General features: G+C 35.6%; 1 protein-coding gene across 1 annotated transcript in view; it reads left to right on the top strand.

Annotated features, from left to right (window-relative positions):
• Positions 1 to 13205, top strand: part of DYNC1LI1 (dynein cytoplasmic 1 light intermediate chain 1) — a 41484-nt gene that overhangs the window by 16886 nt on the left and 11393 nt on the right. The window contains exons 3-6 of the mRNA XM_012769176.2: positions 6389 to 6505; positions 7189 to 7419; positions 10047 to 10216; positions 12775 to 12868. Coding sequence (XP_012624630.1) covers positions 6389 to 6505; positions 7189 to 7419; positions 10047 to 10216; positions 12775 to 12868 — 612 coding nt within the window. The remainder of the gene's footprint in view (positions 1 to 6388; positions 6506 to 7188; positions 7420 to 10046; positions 10217 to 12774; positions 12869 to 13205) is intronic.

The raw sequence follows: 13205 nt of genomic DNA, 5'->3' as shown, positions 1-13205 counted from the left end.
CAGGGTGCTAGGATTACAGGCGTGAGCCACCACACCTGGCCACACAATAAAGTTTTAAAATACTCCCAATAGACGGACAACATTTGCATCTTTCATTCAGGAATTTGTGAAACTCAGATTATTTTTTGGCTATAACTGAATTGATGGCACTTTTTGTTTGAGAGAAGATCTGTCACTGGCTGCTCTGTAGGAGGCTTATGAATATACATTTTGCTGTGAAAGGAGCAGAGTTAATAGGCCTATCTGTCACAGGTACTTTCTAAGAACTAGGGATGTATGCACCAGTGAACAAAACAGACAAAAATGCCTGTCCTTCTGGAGCTTGCGTTTGAGGATGTGGAAGGCGAAGTAAAATACATATTATATAAGTTCAATGGAGAAAAATAAAACAAGAAGGAATAAGGAATGTTGGGAGGTTGTAATTTTAAGTGAGGTAGTTAGGGAGGCCTGAGGAGATGGTATTTTAGGAAAGGCAAGAAGTTTAGGCAACATGTAGATTTCTGAAGAGAGATGTGTTCCAAGTAGAGGGAATGGAGGATGTAAAGTCTTTAAGGTTGGAATCTTATATTAATAATTACATAAGTGAATGTTTTGGGGGAAGTGGCAAGATAATATTGCTTTGGGTATATTGAAATGTGAGGTATTTATGGGACATCCAAGTAGTAATGATTGGTAGGCAGTTCAGGAGAGGCTATAGCTGGAAGGAAATCTATAGCTCACCAGATTATAGGTGGAATTGTAGTTATGGATTTGCAGATTGTCTGTGAATTACATACAGAGTGAGAAAAAGAGTAGGAACACTGGGTAACACAAATGTTGGGTGGAGATAGTAGAGCAGCCTCAACGACGACTTAGGACCAACCACCTCAGAGGTAGGTGGTAGGAGAGGGTGGTGTTACTCAAGTTGTGGCAAGGCAGTCTTTTCTGACTTGTCTTCCTCTTCTGTCAACTCCTAACCAAATCAGTCGTTGAGTGTAGCTGTCTCCTCTCGTCCCTATACTTCAGTTCAGGCCTGCCTCATTTCTTGCTAGGATTCCTAGGGCTCTTTTTTTTTTTTTTTTTTTTTTTTTTTTTTTTTTTTTTTTTGAGACAGAGTCTCGCTTGTTGCCCAGGCTAGAGTGAGTGCCGTGGCGTCAGCCTAGCTCACAGCAACCTCAAACTCCTGGGCTCAAGCAATCCTGCTGCCTCAACCTCCCGAGTAGCTGGGACTACAGGCATGCGCCACCATGCCCGGCTAATTTTATATATATATTAGTTGGCCAATTAATTTCTTTCTATTTTTTATAGTAGAGACGGGGTCTCGCTCTTGCTCAGGCTGGTTTCGAACTCCTGACCTCGAGCAATCCGCCCGCCTCAGCCTCCTTGCTAGGATTCCAATAATAGCCTGTTGTCTAGCTCCGTAATCCTAAACTTACTCCACACTTTTGCCATAGCAGTCTTTCTACCATACCAGAACTCTGCCAGTGGCTCCCCATTATCTTCAGGATGAAGCCTGACCTCCTCAGCATGGCATAAGATGCCCTTCACGATCTGGCCTCTTCTGTTTGTTTTCACCTTCTGCTTCCTTTCCACCTCACATCCTAAATTTCATGAATTCAAATTATTTGTCCTTTCTAAAAGGACACTTCTTTGCCTCCAGGTCTCTGTACATGCTTTCTGTACTCTGGAATGACTAGCTCTCCGTGGTTCATTAACCCTGTAAGATTTGACTGAAGTGTTACCTTCTCTGCAAAGCCCTCTGACTTCCAAGCAAAACCAGGCTCTTCTTCCCTCTGGGCTCACTTCCTAATTTGTTACTCATCTCTGGTGTGGTCCTATGACAGTATCTTGAAATTGTCTCCATTTTCCTTTTCCAATTTATGGACTCCTAAAGGACAGCAACTTTGACATAGGGATCTTTGTTTCCTAGTGTTTGGCCTAGTGTAGTCAGTGTCTAATGCAGTGCTTCTCAGAGTGTGTTCCCTGTACCAGCAGCATCAGCATCACTGGGAACTTGTTAGAAATGCAGATTCTCAGGCCCCAGCCCAGACTTACTGAATTAGAAACTCTGGAGTGGGGCCCAGCAATCTGTATTTTAACAAGCTCCCCAGGTATTAGTTCAGTGAAGTGAATGAATGACAACATTCACTGAGAGGACTCAACTCCTGTCTCATGATAAGAGGAGAACTCTTCCACTTGTATTCAGTTCTTAGTAAAAGGAAATAACCATGCTCTGTGATAGCTGCAAGAACTTAAAATAGTGAGCATATGTAGTTAAGATTGACAGTATTTTTGATGTCATAAATGCAGGCTCAGAATCTTTTCTGAGTCTGCTGACTTAAGCCTTTAAAGCTAGAGATTAGATAAACTGAAAGGAAGAGACACAGTCTTATACTTTAAAAATCACCCATAGGCTGGACACAGTGGCTCACGCCTGTAATCCTAGCACTCTGGGAGGCTGAGGCCGAGGCGGGAGGATCGCTTAAGGTCAGGAGTTCGAAACCAGCCTGAGCAAGAGCGAGACCCTGTCTCTACTAAAAATAGAAAGAAATTAATTGGCTAACTCAAAATATATAGAAAAAATTAGCTGGCGTGGTGGCGCATGCCTGTAGTCCCTGCTACTCGGGAGGCTGAGGCAGGAGGGGATCACTTGAGCCCAGGAGTTGGAGATTGCTGTGAGCTAGGCTGATGCTATGGCACTCTAGCCCAGGCAACAGAGTAAGACTCTGTCTCTAAAAAAATAAAAATCACCCATAACATCACCATCAGAGATAACCAAATGAGCAATGATTGTTTCTAGGTGATATTATGATTTTTTAAAAATTTTGCTTATGCTTGAGATTTTCTACAAGTACGTATTTTTTATTCAGAAACCTTTATCTTTAAGTAATTGGAAACACTAAGATATAAATTGAAATAAATTCATCTGAATTTTTGACCCTTATGAAGGTATCTTTTTACTTTCCTTTTTAAAATGACAAATAAAAATTGTATATATTTATTGTGTACAACGTGATGTTTTGAAATATGTATACATTGTGGAATGGTTCAATCTAGCTAGTACTTTTTCAATTTCTAACATTTAAAGTGGAAATTAAAGAAATAACATAAACCCTGGTCATATTAAATGTAGTTTTACCTGACTAATTACTGTCTATTTTAGTGGATCTATATATACTTTATAAAATACTTATTGAACATTGTACGGTTGATTAAAGCTTCAATTATAAGGCTGGGCACTAGGTTTTTACTTACAATGCATAACATTGTTTCTGTGGGATGATCAGAGTTCAGTTGGTATCATTTTAACTTACAGGACTTCTTTCTGGAAAGTATCTTGTCAAAAGTAAAGACTGCAAGAAATCTTGATTGTTTTCATTCTAGTTCTAGAACAGATTCAGTCTCCTTTAAAAAGAAAGTTTTCATAGATCTCCTCATATGGAGATTTAAATTTTTTTTCCCCTTTGAAGACAGAATCTCACTGTCTTGCCCCAGGCAGAGTGCAGTGGTGTTATACTTTACAACAACCTCAAACTCCTGGCTCAAGTGATCCTCCTGCCTCAGCCTCCTGGATAGCTGGGACTGCAGGTGCACAACCATGCCTGGCTAATACTTTCTGTTTTTGGTAGAGATGGGCTTGCTCTTGCTCAGTCTGGTCTGGAACTCCTGACCTCAAGCAATCCTCCCTTCTTGGCCTCTTAGAGTGCCAGGGTTACAGGTATGAGCCACAGCACCCCAGCCTAAATTGTTTTTATTATAAAGTCTAATGCTTATGGCCACTGAGGTGAATAGATATAATTTTTTTTTTTGCTTATAGTTCCCAAATAACTACAAAACCAAAAATTACAAATTAGATATCATAAAAACTATGGAACTGATAAAAATTCAAATTAAGAACATTAATATAAGACTGATGTTTTGGTGAAATTAAATGCCAGTGTTGGGTTTAATAGTAGACAGAGGTATTTATGTATTTTACTTTTTACTGGTTATTATTTCTATTTTAAGCATGACCAACATGGGATTCATTGTCATTATCGTAGATATTACTTTTTTAGTATTGTAAAATTAGTACTGAAAAATACTGATTTAATGTCAAGTTCTTTTTTTGGATAAAGTTGGATATATTTATCATGTACAATATGATGTTTTGAAATATATATACACATTGTGGAATGGCTAAATCAAGCTAATTAACATGTATTACCTCACATTCATTGTTCATTTTTGTGGTGAGAACACTTAAAATCTCTCAATATTTTTCAAGAATGCAATATATTGTTAACCGTAGTCATGATGTTGTACAACAGATCTCTTGAACTTATCACCCTATCTAAGTGAAATTTTATAAGCTATTACCATCATTTCCCCAACCCCCTCCCCAACCCCCACCTCTCCCCAGCTCCTGGTAATCACTCTTATACTATCTACTTCTATGAGATTAACTTTTTTAGATTCTACATATGAGTAAGATCATGCAGTATTTGTCTTTCTGTATCTGGTTTATTTCACTTAATGGTTCATCCATGTTGTCAAAAATGATAGGATTTTCCAAATAGTATTCCATTTTGTATGTATACCGCATTTTCTTTATCCATTCATCTGTTGGTGGACACTTAGGTTGATTCTATATCTTGACTATTGTGAATAATGCTGCAGTGAACATAGGAGTGCAGATATCTATTTAATATACCGATTTCATTTCCTTTGGATATCTTAATGTTGAATTCTTTACTGCCTGTTAAGGTTACACTTATTGCTATGAAGTGTTGGAAAATGGTTCATAAAAAAACAGTGTAGCTGGGTGCCATGGCATGTGTCTATAGTCTCAACTACTCAGGAGGCAGAGGCAGGAGGATTGCTTGAGCCCCCCCAGTAGCCTGGGCACCATAACAAGACACTGTCTCTTTAAAAAAAAAAAAAAAAAAAGAACCAGTTTGCCCAGTACAATTGAATATGGTATTGGCTGCTCTGGGAAACTTTGAGTTTGGCATGCCTATGTGCCTGTTCTCTCCTCTGTTTTGCTCGTATCATTTGGCCTCAACTTGGCACCAGTAGGATTATAAACACCAGTGCAGAGATGAACCTGCAGTCAGAGTTGACAGCATTCAGATATAAAGATGGTCATTCAGAAGACATAAGACATATGTATATATATTTAGCTTAACATGAAAATGAAAACAATTTTTAAATTCTTAGAGAACTCATGGATCTCCAGGAATAAGTTGTTAGATCCAAGAAACTCAGTTTTATATCTATACATACTATTAATGCAATACTAAGTCCATGAAACAATAACATGTAGCATTTAAATATTCACAGTATAAAAAAGCCTTCACCGAAACACCAAAACCTCAAATAGCTAGCCTAGTTTTAAATTTTTCTTTCTTTCTTTCTTTTTTTTTTTTTTTTTTTTCCTGAGACAGAGTCTCGCTCTGCTGCCCAGGCTAGAGTGCCATGGCGTCAGCCTAGCTCACAGCAACCTCAAACTCCTGGGCTCAAGCGATCCTCCTGCCTCAGCCTCCCAAGTAGCTGGGACTACAGGCATGTGCCATCATGCCTGGCTAATTTTTTCTCTATATATTTTTAGTTGTCCAGCTAATTTCTTTCTATTTTTTTAGTAGAGACAGCGTCTCACTCTTGCTCAGGATGGTCTCAAACTCCTGAGCTCAAGCAATTAGCCCGCCTCAGCCTCCCAGAGTGCTAGGATTACAGGTGTGAGCCACCGCACCCCGCCTAAAGTTTTTATACTTGTGCCAAGTTTAAATCACATGATTTCTTGTCATTAATGTTTGGAAATCTATTTTTTTTTTTTTTTCTCTTATACATTTCCTCTACCCTTTTTCTTGCCCAATTTACTATCCCTATCTTCTCCATCTCTCTCCTGCTACATATTTCTTACGGCGGTGTGATTTGGGTGAGAGTCACAGTTCACTGTCCTGGTCAGTCTTGATGTATCATCCATCCTCCATGATTGGCCCATGGCTGAGAGCGCATGACTTAATACTAGGCCAGTTAAGAGTCTTTACCTGAAATTCTTCATACTGAAAGCCAAGAGGGGGAGAGTCTTTTCTTCCTCACAGATTAAACTGAGATGGCATAAGAGTAGAGCTTCCTGAAGCTATGGGTGTCTCACTTCACCTCCCCATCCCCTGACAATTACCCACAGAGGAAGCAGTCTGTAATGGGATCGAACGAGACTTAACAAGAGGAGCATCGATACTGGGAGAGAGAATCCTGGTGGTGAAGGAGTCTTCATCTTCCATTTTGGAGCTGCCTGGTTGTTGTCCATCAAATTACCTTTTTAGTTGAAGCTAGTTCCAGTTGGGTTTTTCACTTAGCACCAGAAAGCATCCTTAAATAGTCTATATTATAATTAAAAGACATATCCTTTTTTATATGTCTCTAGGTGAAGATGGAGCTGGAAAAACAAGCTTAATAAGGAAAATTCAGGGAATCGAGGAGTATAAGAAAGGAAGAGGATTGGAATATTTGTACTTAAATGTGCATGATGAAGACAGGGATGGTAAGTGTCATATATGTGTAACAGAAGTTTCCTGAAGTCTGTTCTGAAGTGCACTGCTCCTCACATTATTCTTTGACTTTTCACAGTGTGTCCTCTTTTACTACAATATCATGCTGATTGGTAAATAGTTATGTTTATGCATACTTTTATTAATTTGGGATTGGGATTCATACAGTGATATTCTTAAGCATTTTAGGGTATTCTAGAGTACAGACATTAGCCTTCTTGCCATCCTTAAAGAATCTTAGTTTTTCAGTTTATCTTCTCTTAGGTAGTGATTTTTGCTAACTTCCATTTCACCTTTTCATTTTCTGATAAAAATGTGATCTATTCAGCTTTTTCCATTTGGTAAGCCATTTTTTCTTATTTAGATCACTTGCCTCTCATTTTTGCATATAATATCTTGTGTATGCATCACTGTATCTGCTTAGGGTAAAATTATAAATATGTTATCCGGTTTCTGGTTTCAGATTAAGAAATATGAAGTAGAGGATGCTGGTACTTTCGTTGGCAGTCAAGTCATTTTAGACTCTTACTAAATTGGTAGATGTGACCTAAATAGTTGAACTTTGTCAAAGCCAGATATCTCCTGTGGAGACAAACTAAAATACCAGATAGTTTTGTTTGTTGGATAATGAAATGACTTAACCTTGTTGCCTTGGTAACTTTCTTTTTTGTTGTAGATCAAACAAGATGTAATGTGTGGATCTTAGATGGAGACCTATATCACAAAGGCCTCCTTAAATTTTCACTGGATGCCATCTCCCTGAAGGACACTCTAGTTATGCTTGTTGTTGATATGTCAAAGCCTTGGACTGCTTTGGATTCTTTACAGAAATGGGCAAGTGTTGTTAGAGAACATGTTGACAAATTGAAAATCCCTCCTGAAGAGATGAAAGAAATGGAGCAAAAGTGTGAGTAGTCTAGAAATTATTAATATAGGTTTCACATACAAAATGTCTTGGCTGACTTTAATAATTATTAGGAATTTTTGACTATGAATCATGTTTAATGAAGGAACCATTAATGTGACTATTTTTGAAATTCAGTTTGAGTGACATGCTAGGTTTTAATATACTTTCATATTACACACCTACACATAAGGGTAAACTCTTTTGTAGAAATACCTTTTCTCCTTGCCAAAAGGCTGTATGTGTTCATTTTGGAAAGCAGTTTTTCAAGGTGAAAAAAACTTGAGTCTTTCTGTAGCTGCTTTTTTTCAGCAGTTTTCATTTCTTGATTAGTAGAATAATCTCATCAACTTTGTCAAAATGAAATATGCCTGAAAAGATGTTAACAACGTAAATATAAAGATGATAAGCTGGTTTTATGATTTACAAACTACACAGTATATTTTATACATGCCCATGTGAATTGGAAAGTTTCATGGGAATTATTGAAATGATGTGGATCATTTATAACAGGTTGTAAGCCAGTGACATTTTTTTTTTTTCCGGCATATTATGGGGGTACAGATTTTAAGGTTTCAGTAAATGCCCTTTCTCCCCCTCCCCCCACAAGTCTGAGTTTCCAGCATGACCATCCCCCAGATGGTGCACATCTCACTCATTATGTATGTATATACCCTCCCCCCTCCCCCCGACATTTCTTAATTTCACTGAGAGCTCTTCATTTGCCAGTGTTATACTTTGCATAAGAAAAGACATAGATGAAATGCTTTGTTGTTAGCTGGTAATAACTTTCAAGGGGAAATTGACAGCTTACTGGAATTTATATGTAAGGAAACAGTAAAAACTTAAGAGAATGTATGTCCTAAATCATTGAAAAAGATGTCTGGGGGAGGGAGAGGGAAAAGAAAAAAAAATTAGAAAAAGATGTCTAAATGCTTTTGATCTATTTATTTTTTTCTTGCTGGCCATTGCCTGGTCTAAATTTATACTAAAGCAGTTATTCTTAACGTGTGGTTCCTGGACCAACAGTGTCATTATCAGTCAATACAGCTGGGAACTTGTCAAAAATACATATTTTCACTCCCCACCCAGACTACTGAATCAGAGGGTGGAGCTAGTAATCTGTGATTTAACAAGCCCTCTGGGTGATTCTGGTGTATGATAAAATATGACAGCTACTGTTAGATTTCAGCCTCTAATCTTAAGGGTGGTAGCCACCAGAGCTGCTGAGGGTACGTTCGTGCCCCTTTGTTCTTGGAGGAACCGCACTCAACTGTTTAGGATTCTCTCTTCCTTTGACTCCATGTATAAAATTAGAATAGCTTTCCTTCATATGAATCAGTCTTCATGATCCAAAGAAGAATTGGCTTTTTAAAATTTTAATTTTAAGAATTACTTTTTAAAAAAATAAATAACTTTTTTTCTAATTAAGTAATATACATCTTTGTTTTTAAAAATTGAAAATATACTTTAGTGTATTTTTCCCAGTATTTTTGTTGTTGTTGTTTATTTCTAAGCTGGAATCATACTTTGTTTTTTTTTCTTTCTCTCTCTCTCTCTTTGTTTTTTTGTTTTTGAGACAGAGTCTCACTTTGTTGCCTGGCTAGAGTGCCATCGTGTCAGCCTAACTCACAGCAACCTCAAACTCCTGGGCTCAAGCAATCCTTCTGCCTCAGCCTCCTGAGTAGCTGGGACTACAGGCATGCACCACCATGCCCGGCTAATTTTTTCTATATATATATTAGTTGGCCAATTAATTTCTTTCTATTTTTTATTAGAGAGAGGATCTCATTCTTGCTCAGGCTGGTCTCGAACTCCTGAGCTCAAACAATTCGCCCACATCAGCCTCCCAGAGTGCTAGGATTACAGGCGTGAGCCACCACACCCGGCCCTCACATGCAGTTTTAATCCTATGCTGTGGACATAGAATTTCAGATAACATTTTAGTTTGTTTTCAGATTTGTTGTTTTCTTTTAAACATGAAAAAAATAGTATTATGTGTAAATCCCTGCATGTGTGGATCCCTGATTTTGTCCTTGAGAATTCCTATAAGGGTAATTACTGAGTCACAATGAATAAATATTCTTAATGCTTTTGGTACGTTGCATTTGCTTTTTCTTTTTTAGTGATAATTTTGACAATCTTGCAAATCACTTCTAAAAATTTATCAGCATTGGCATTCTCTCATTAAGTTGTACTAGTTTTATAGAATGAATATGGCCCAAGATTGAGCCTAGGGAAAAAGAAGACCTGAGTAAAGAGTTTAGAGAAAGGAATTTAGTATTAGAAAGTTTTCTAGGAGTGTCTTTAAATTGTGGGATTTTTTTGCCATTTTTAAATTATTATTCCTTCAGTGTCCTTTGTGAATTAGAGAGAGTAGAGACACAGCTATTACAGATTGTGACTTGCCCAAAATATTTTGCATAGACTGAACCAGATCTAGATTCTGCCTGATAATTATTAATGTGGGTCCAATGTTTGAATATTGTTTGAAATCCATTTCTCAAGTTTTTTTCTTCTTTTACACAAGACTAAGTATAAACTTAAGAAAATATATATTTAGATTATGGCAGAAAAAGCTACCTGCTGAAATAAAGCAATTTGTAAACTGTGTTTACTTTAATTTTCAGTGATTAGAGACTTCCAAGAATATGTAGAGCCAGGAGAAGACTTCCCAGCTTCTCCACAGAGAAGAAATACCACATCACAGGAAGACAAAGATGACAGTGTAGTTTTACCTCTGGGTGCGGATACTCTCACACATAACTTGGGCATTCCAGTACTAGTAGTTTGCACAAAGGTTAGTTTGCTTCTTAGATATTCTGCTACTTATGTTCACCAAGGAAGAACAACTTTTGTTTTCCAGGTTTTTTTGGAGTTAACACGTTAGTTTTCCTAGATAATTTTTGTTAACAAATAGAAATAATAGTTTAAAATAACAAATGATAGTCACATGTTGGTTTTGTGATTTTAATCATAGTTTCCTTGAAGGAAAATGTATCACATATTCTATTTGTGGTTAAATTTCATTTTCATATCCAATTAAACTTCATTGTACCATCAGTTCAGTAGAAATAAGTACAGGTAAAATATGGCAGTTTATTAATTTTTATAAAATGAATATTTCTCAATGTTAAATTTTGATATATTAATTTCTTAATACCCGATTATGTACTTAAAAATAAATAGACTTTTTAACACATTAACTGCCACGTGAGTTGTATTTAACACATGGTAGATTTGAGCCTGGGGCCTCATGAAGCAAAACCCTGCAGTTGGTTCGTGAAAATCCTGTTGATGTTCTTGTTGTTACAACTAATATTGACAATTTAATTCTAAAAATGTGGATCACGTTGCATATAACTCACACAAAACAAGTGAAAATAAATTTTTCATTAAATTAGGAAAGATCATTTTGTTTTCAAAGTTTTTATTCTGTTTTTGTAATAAAACACTGTGACCCCAAGGAAAAAGTTTTTTTTCTAGGGTGGCAGTTAATGTGTTAAAACACCTCCCAGCACTCATTATGTAAAGTTGACATGCTGTTATTAAGGATTTCTTATTTATTTATTAAAGGGGCTTTGATAGGATCTATATAATCAAAACTCTGTTAACTTAGTTTTTTCACTGTATACATTTTATAATAAAATCAAATTTCCTTTAAAAATAATTCATAGATACAAGTTCCTCTTCCCACTTGGTCCTAAGTAGTATGTTTTTACTGTTGGTAAGTCATGGAATAGTTAAGAAAATGACAGAAGATAAATTTTTTTGAAACCTAAAATTACTAATGTTTTTTGTAACATATAAAATTTGCACATATAATTAAAGGAGAGCACAGAATTTATTCATCATAGGAATAAAATAGATAAAAAAAATTTTAAACCTAGCTTAGGTTTTACTTTAAATGTTACAAAAATTATCAATAACAAAGGAATATAGTGGCAGGATTTAAAATAAGTTAAAGTCTACTATCTGTTTTTCAAATGGTGATTCTGCTGTAGTTAATTGTTACTTATACCTTTTCTGTAAAACAATTATTTAAAAGCTCACACTGGAATCCTTGTTGTGTGGTTTGTTTTTGTTTTGTTTTATTTGGCAAAGAGCTGTTTATTGGCAGATGTTTCCCTGTTTTATACCACCACAACTTGCCTTGTAATAAGCGGCCTTATTTTCCGAAGGAAAAACGTTAAGTTTAAAGAGTCCTGAATCAGTATCAAATGAGTCATAGATTCATAGAATTTTCAAGCCAGAGAGATCATCTACTGTATTTCATAAAATGAAATGTTCTTCAGTTTATGAGCTTTTAAAATGTGTAGGGGCATGGGAGAATGTGTGTCTAGTGGAGGAAGTATGGTGGTTCAATTCCATCAGTTTAAAGACTCTGGAAATGGAGATTCAGGAAAACTAACTTTCTTGCTTTAAGTCCAAATTCTTTGATTTCAGTTAAAATCTCTTTACTAAACTATACTTCACTGAAAGTACCATTAAGTCAACACTATAATAATTACAAGTATTTTTAATCATTTGAAATATCACTCTCAGTATTGTGTAAAATGGGCAAATCAAGTGCTCATCATAATTATACAAGGAGCCTCTGTTCTAATTAATATATATATATATATATATATATATGTATCCATGCAGCAAAAAAAAAATTACATATCAGATTTGACCCCAAACTAATATTAGGTATAATGAAGACTATGAAATGTTTGTTTATTTTTATATTTCACACCTTTTATTTGGAATAGTTTTAGTGAAATTATTTGAATGTCAACAATGTTTGAACATGCCTTCTTTGTATTTTCCATAATATTTTCTTGTAGGTAGCAAGCAGAATTCAGAATTGTTTCATTGATTGTACAGGTGGCATTTCAAAAATCACCTGTAATTCCCTTATTTTGTGATGAGGTTGTAGTAGAGTGAATAAAAGCACCAGAAAAGAAATGAAGATCAATTGGAATAAGTGGAGACTCCCTGCATATACAGAAGTGTTTTATAGAACTAGAATATATTTTAGATCTTTTTTCCTAGAATATAAGTAGTTGTATGAGCAAGTATGACCATTTAGGATAAACTTGGCTTATTATTCCTTATTCTTTTATGTACTAAAACTTTCTCTGTGGTGTTCTAACCATATTAAATATAATGTAGAAGTCAGTACTTTTTCTAAAGAAATTAAAATTATTCATTATTTTAAAACTCTCTAGAGTAGTTGATACTCTGAGTCCTACTGCTTAGTCACTGTATCAGAGTGGTAGTTTTGTGATGTTCTCCCATCTAAAATTGAAGTTTGAATTATTATATTTAGTTCTGATTTTTTAAAGTTAATGTTGTATTATTTTAACTCAACAGTGTGATGCCATTAGTGTTTTGGAGAAAGAACATGACTACAGGGATGAACATTTTGATTTTATTCAGTCACATATCCGGAAGTTTTGTTTACAGTGTATCCTTTTAATATATTTATTGATGCAATGTGCCTTACTTGGTTGTTTTTTTTTTTTTTTTAAAGTAAAAGAATTAAACTGATGGGTTTATTCTGTAAACATTTTTCCTTCTGCCTCTGGTGGGAAATTCTATTTTAATTCCCAAATCATTGGTATCTGGCTATTTTGAGATAAAAAGCAAGCATTGAAATACATAACATTGATTTGCTGTGGTTAAGTACTATGCTTAAGAAAAATAGGTATTGATTGTACATGGAAAATTCTAGTGGTTTGTCTTGAACATATCTGATTAATAACCTATTCAGATATTGGTGGTAAGTTGTAGGACAAGATAAA

The sequence above is a fragment of the Microcebus murinus genome, chromosome 1, assembly GCF_040939455.1.
Source record: "Microcebus murinus isolate Inina chromosome 1, M.murinus_Inina_mat1.0, whole genome shotgun sequence".
NCBI classification, from domain to species: Eukaryota; Metazoa; Chordata; class Mammalia; order Primates; family Cheirogaleidae; genus Microcebus; species Microcebus murinus.
Note: the sequence above shows the minus strand (reverse complement) of the source record. Positions and strands in the feature narration are given on the sequence as shown.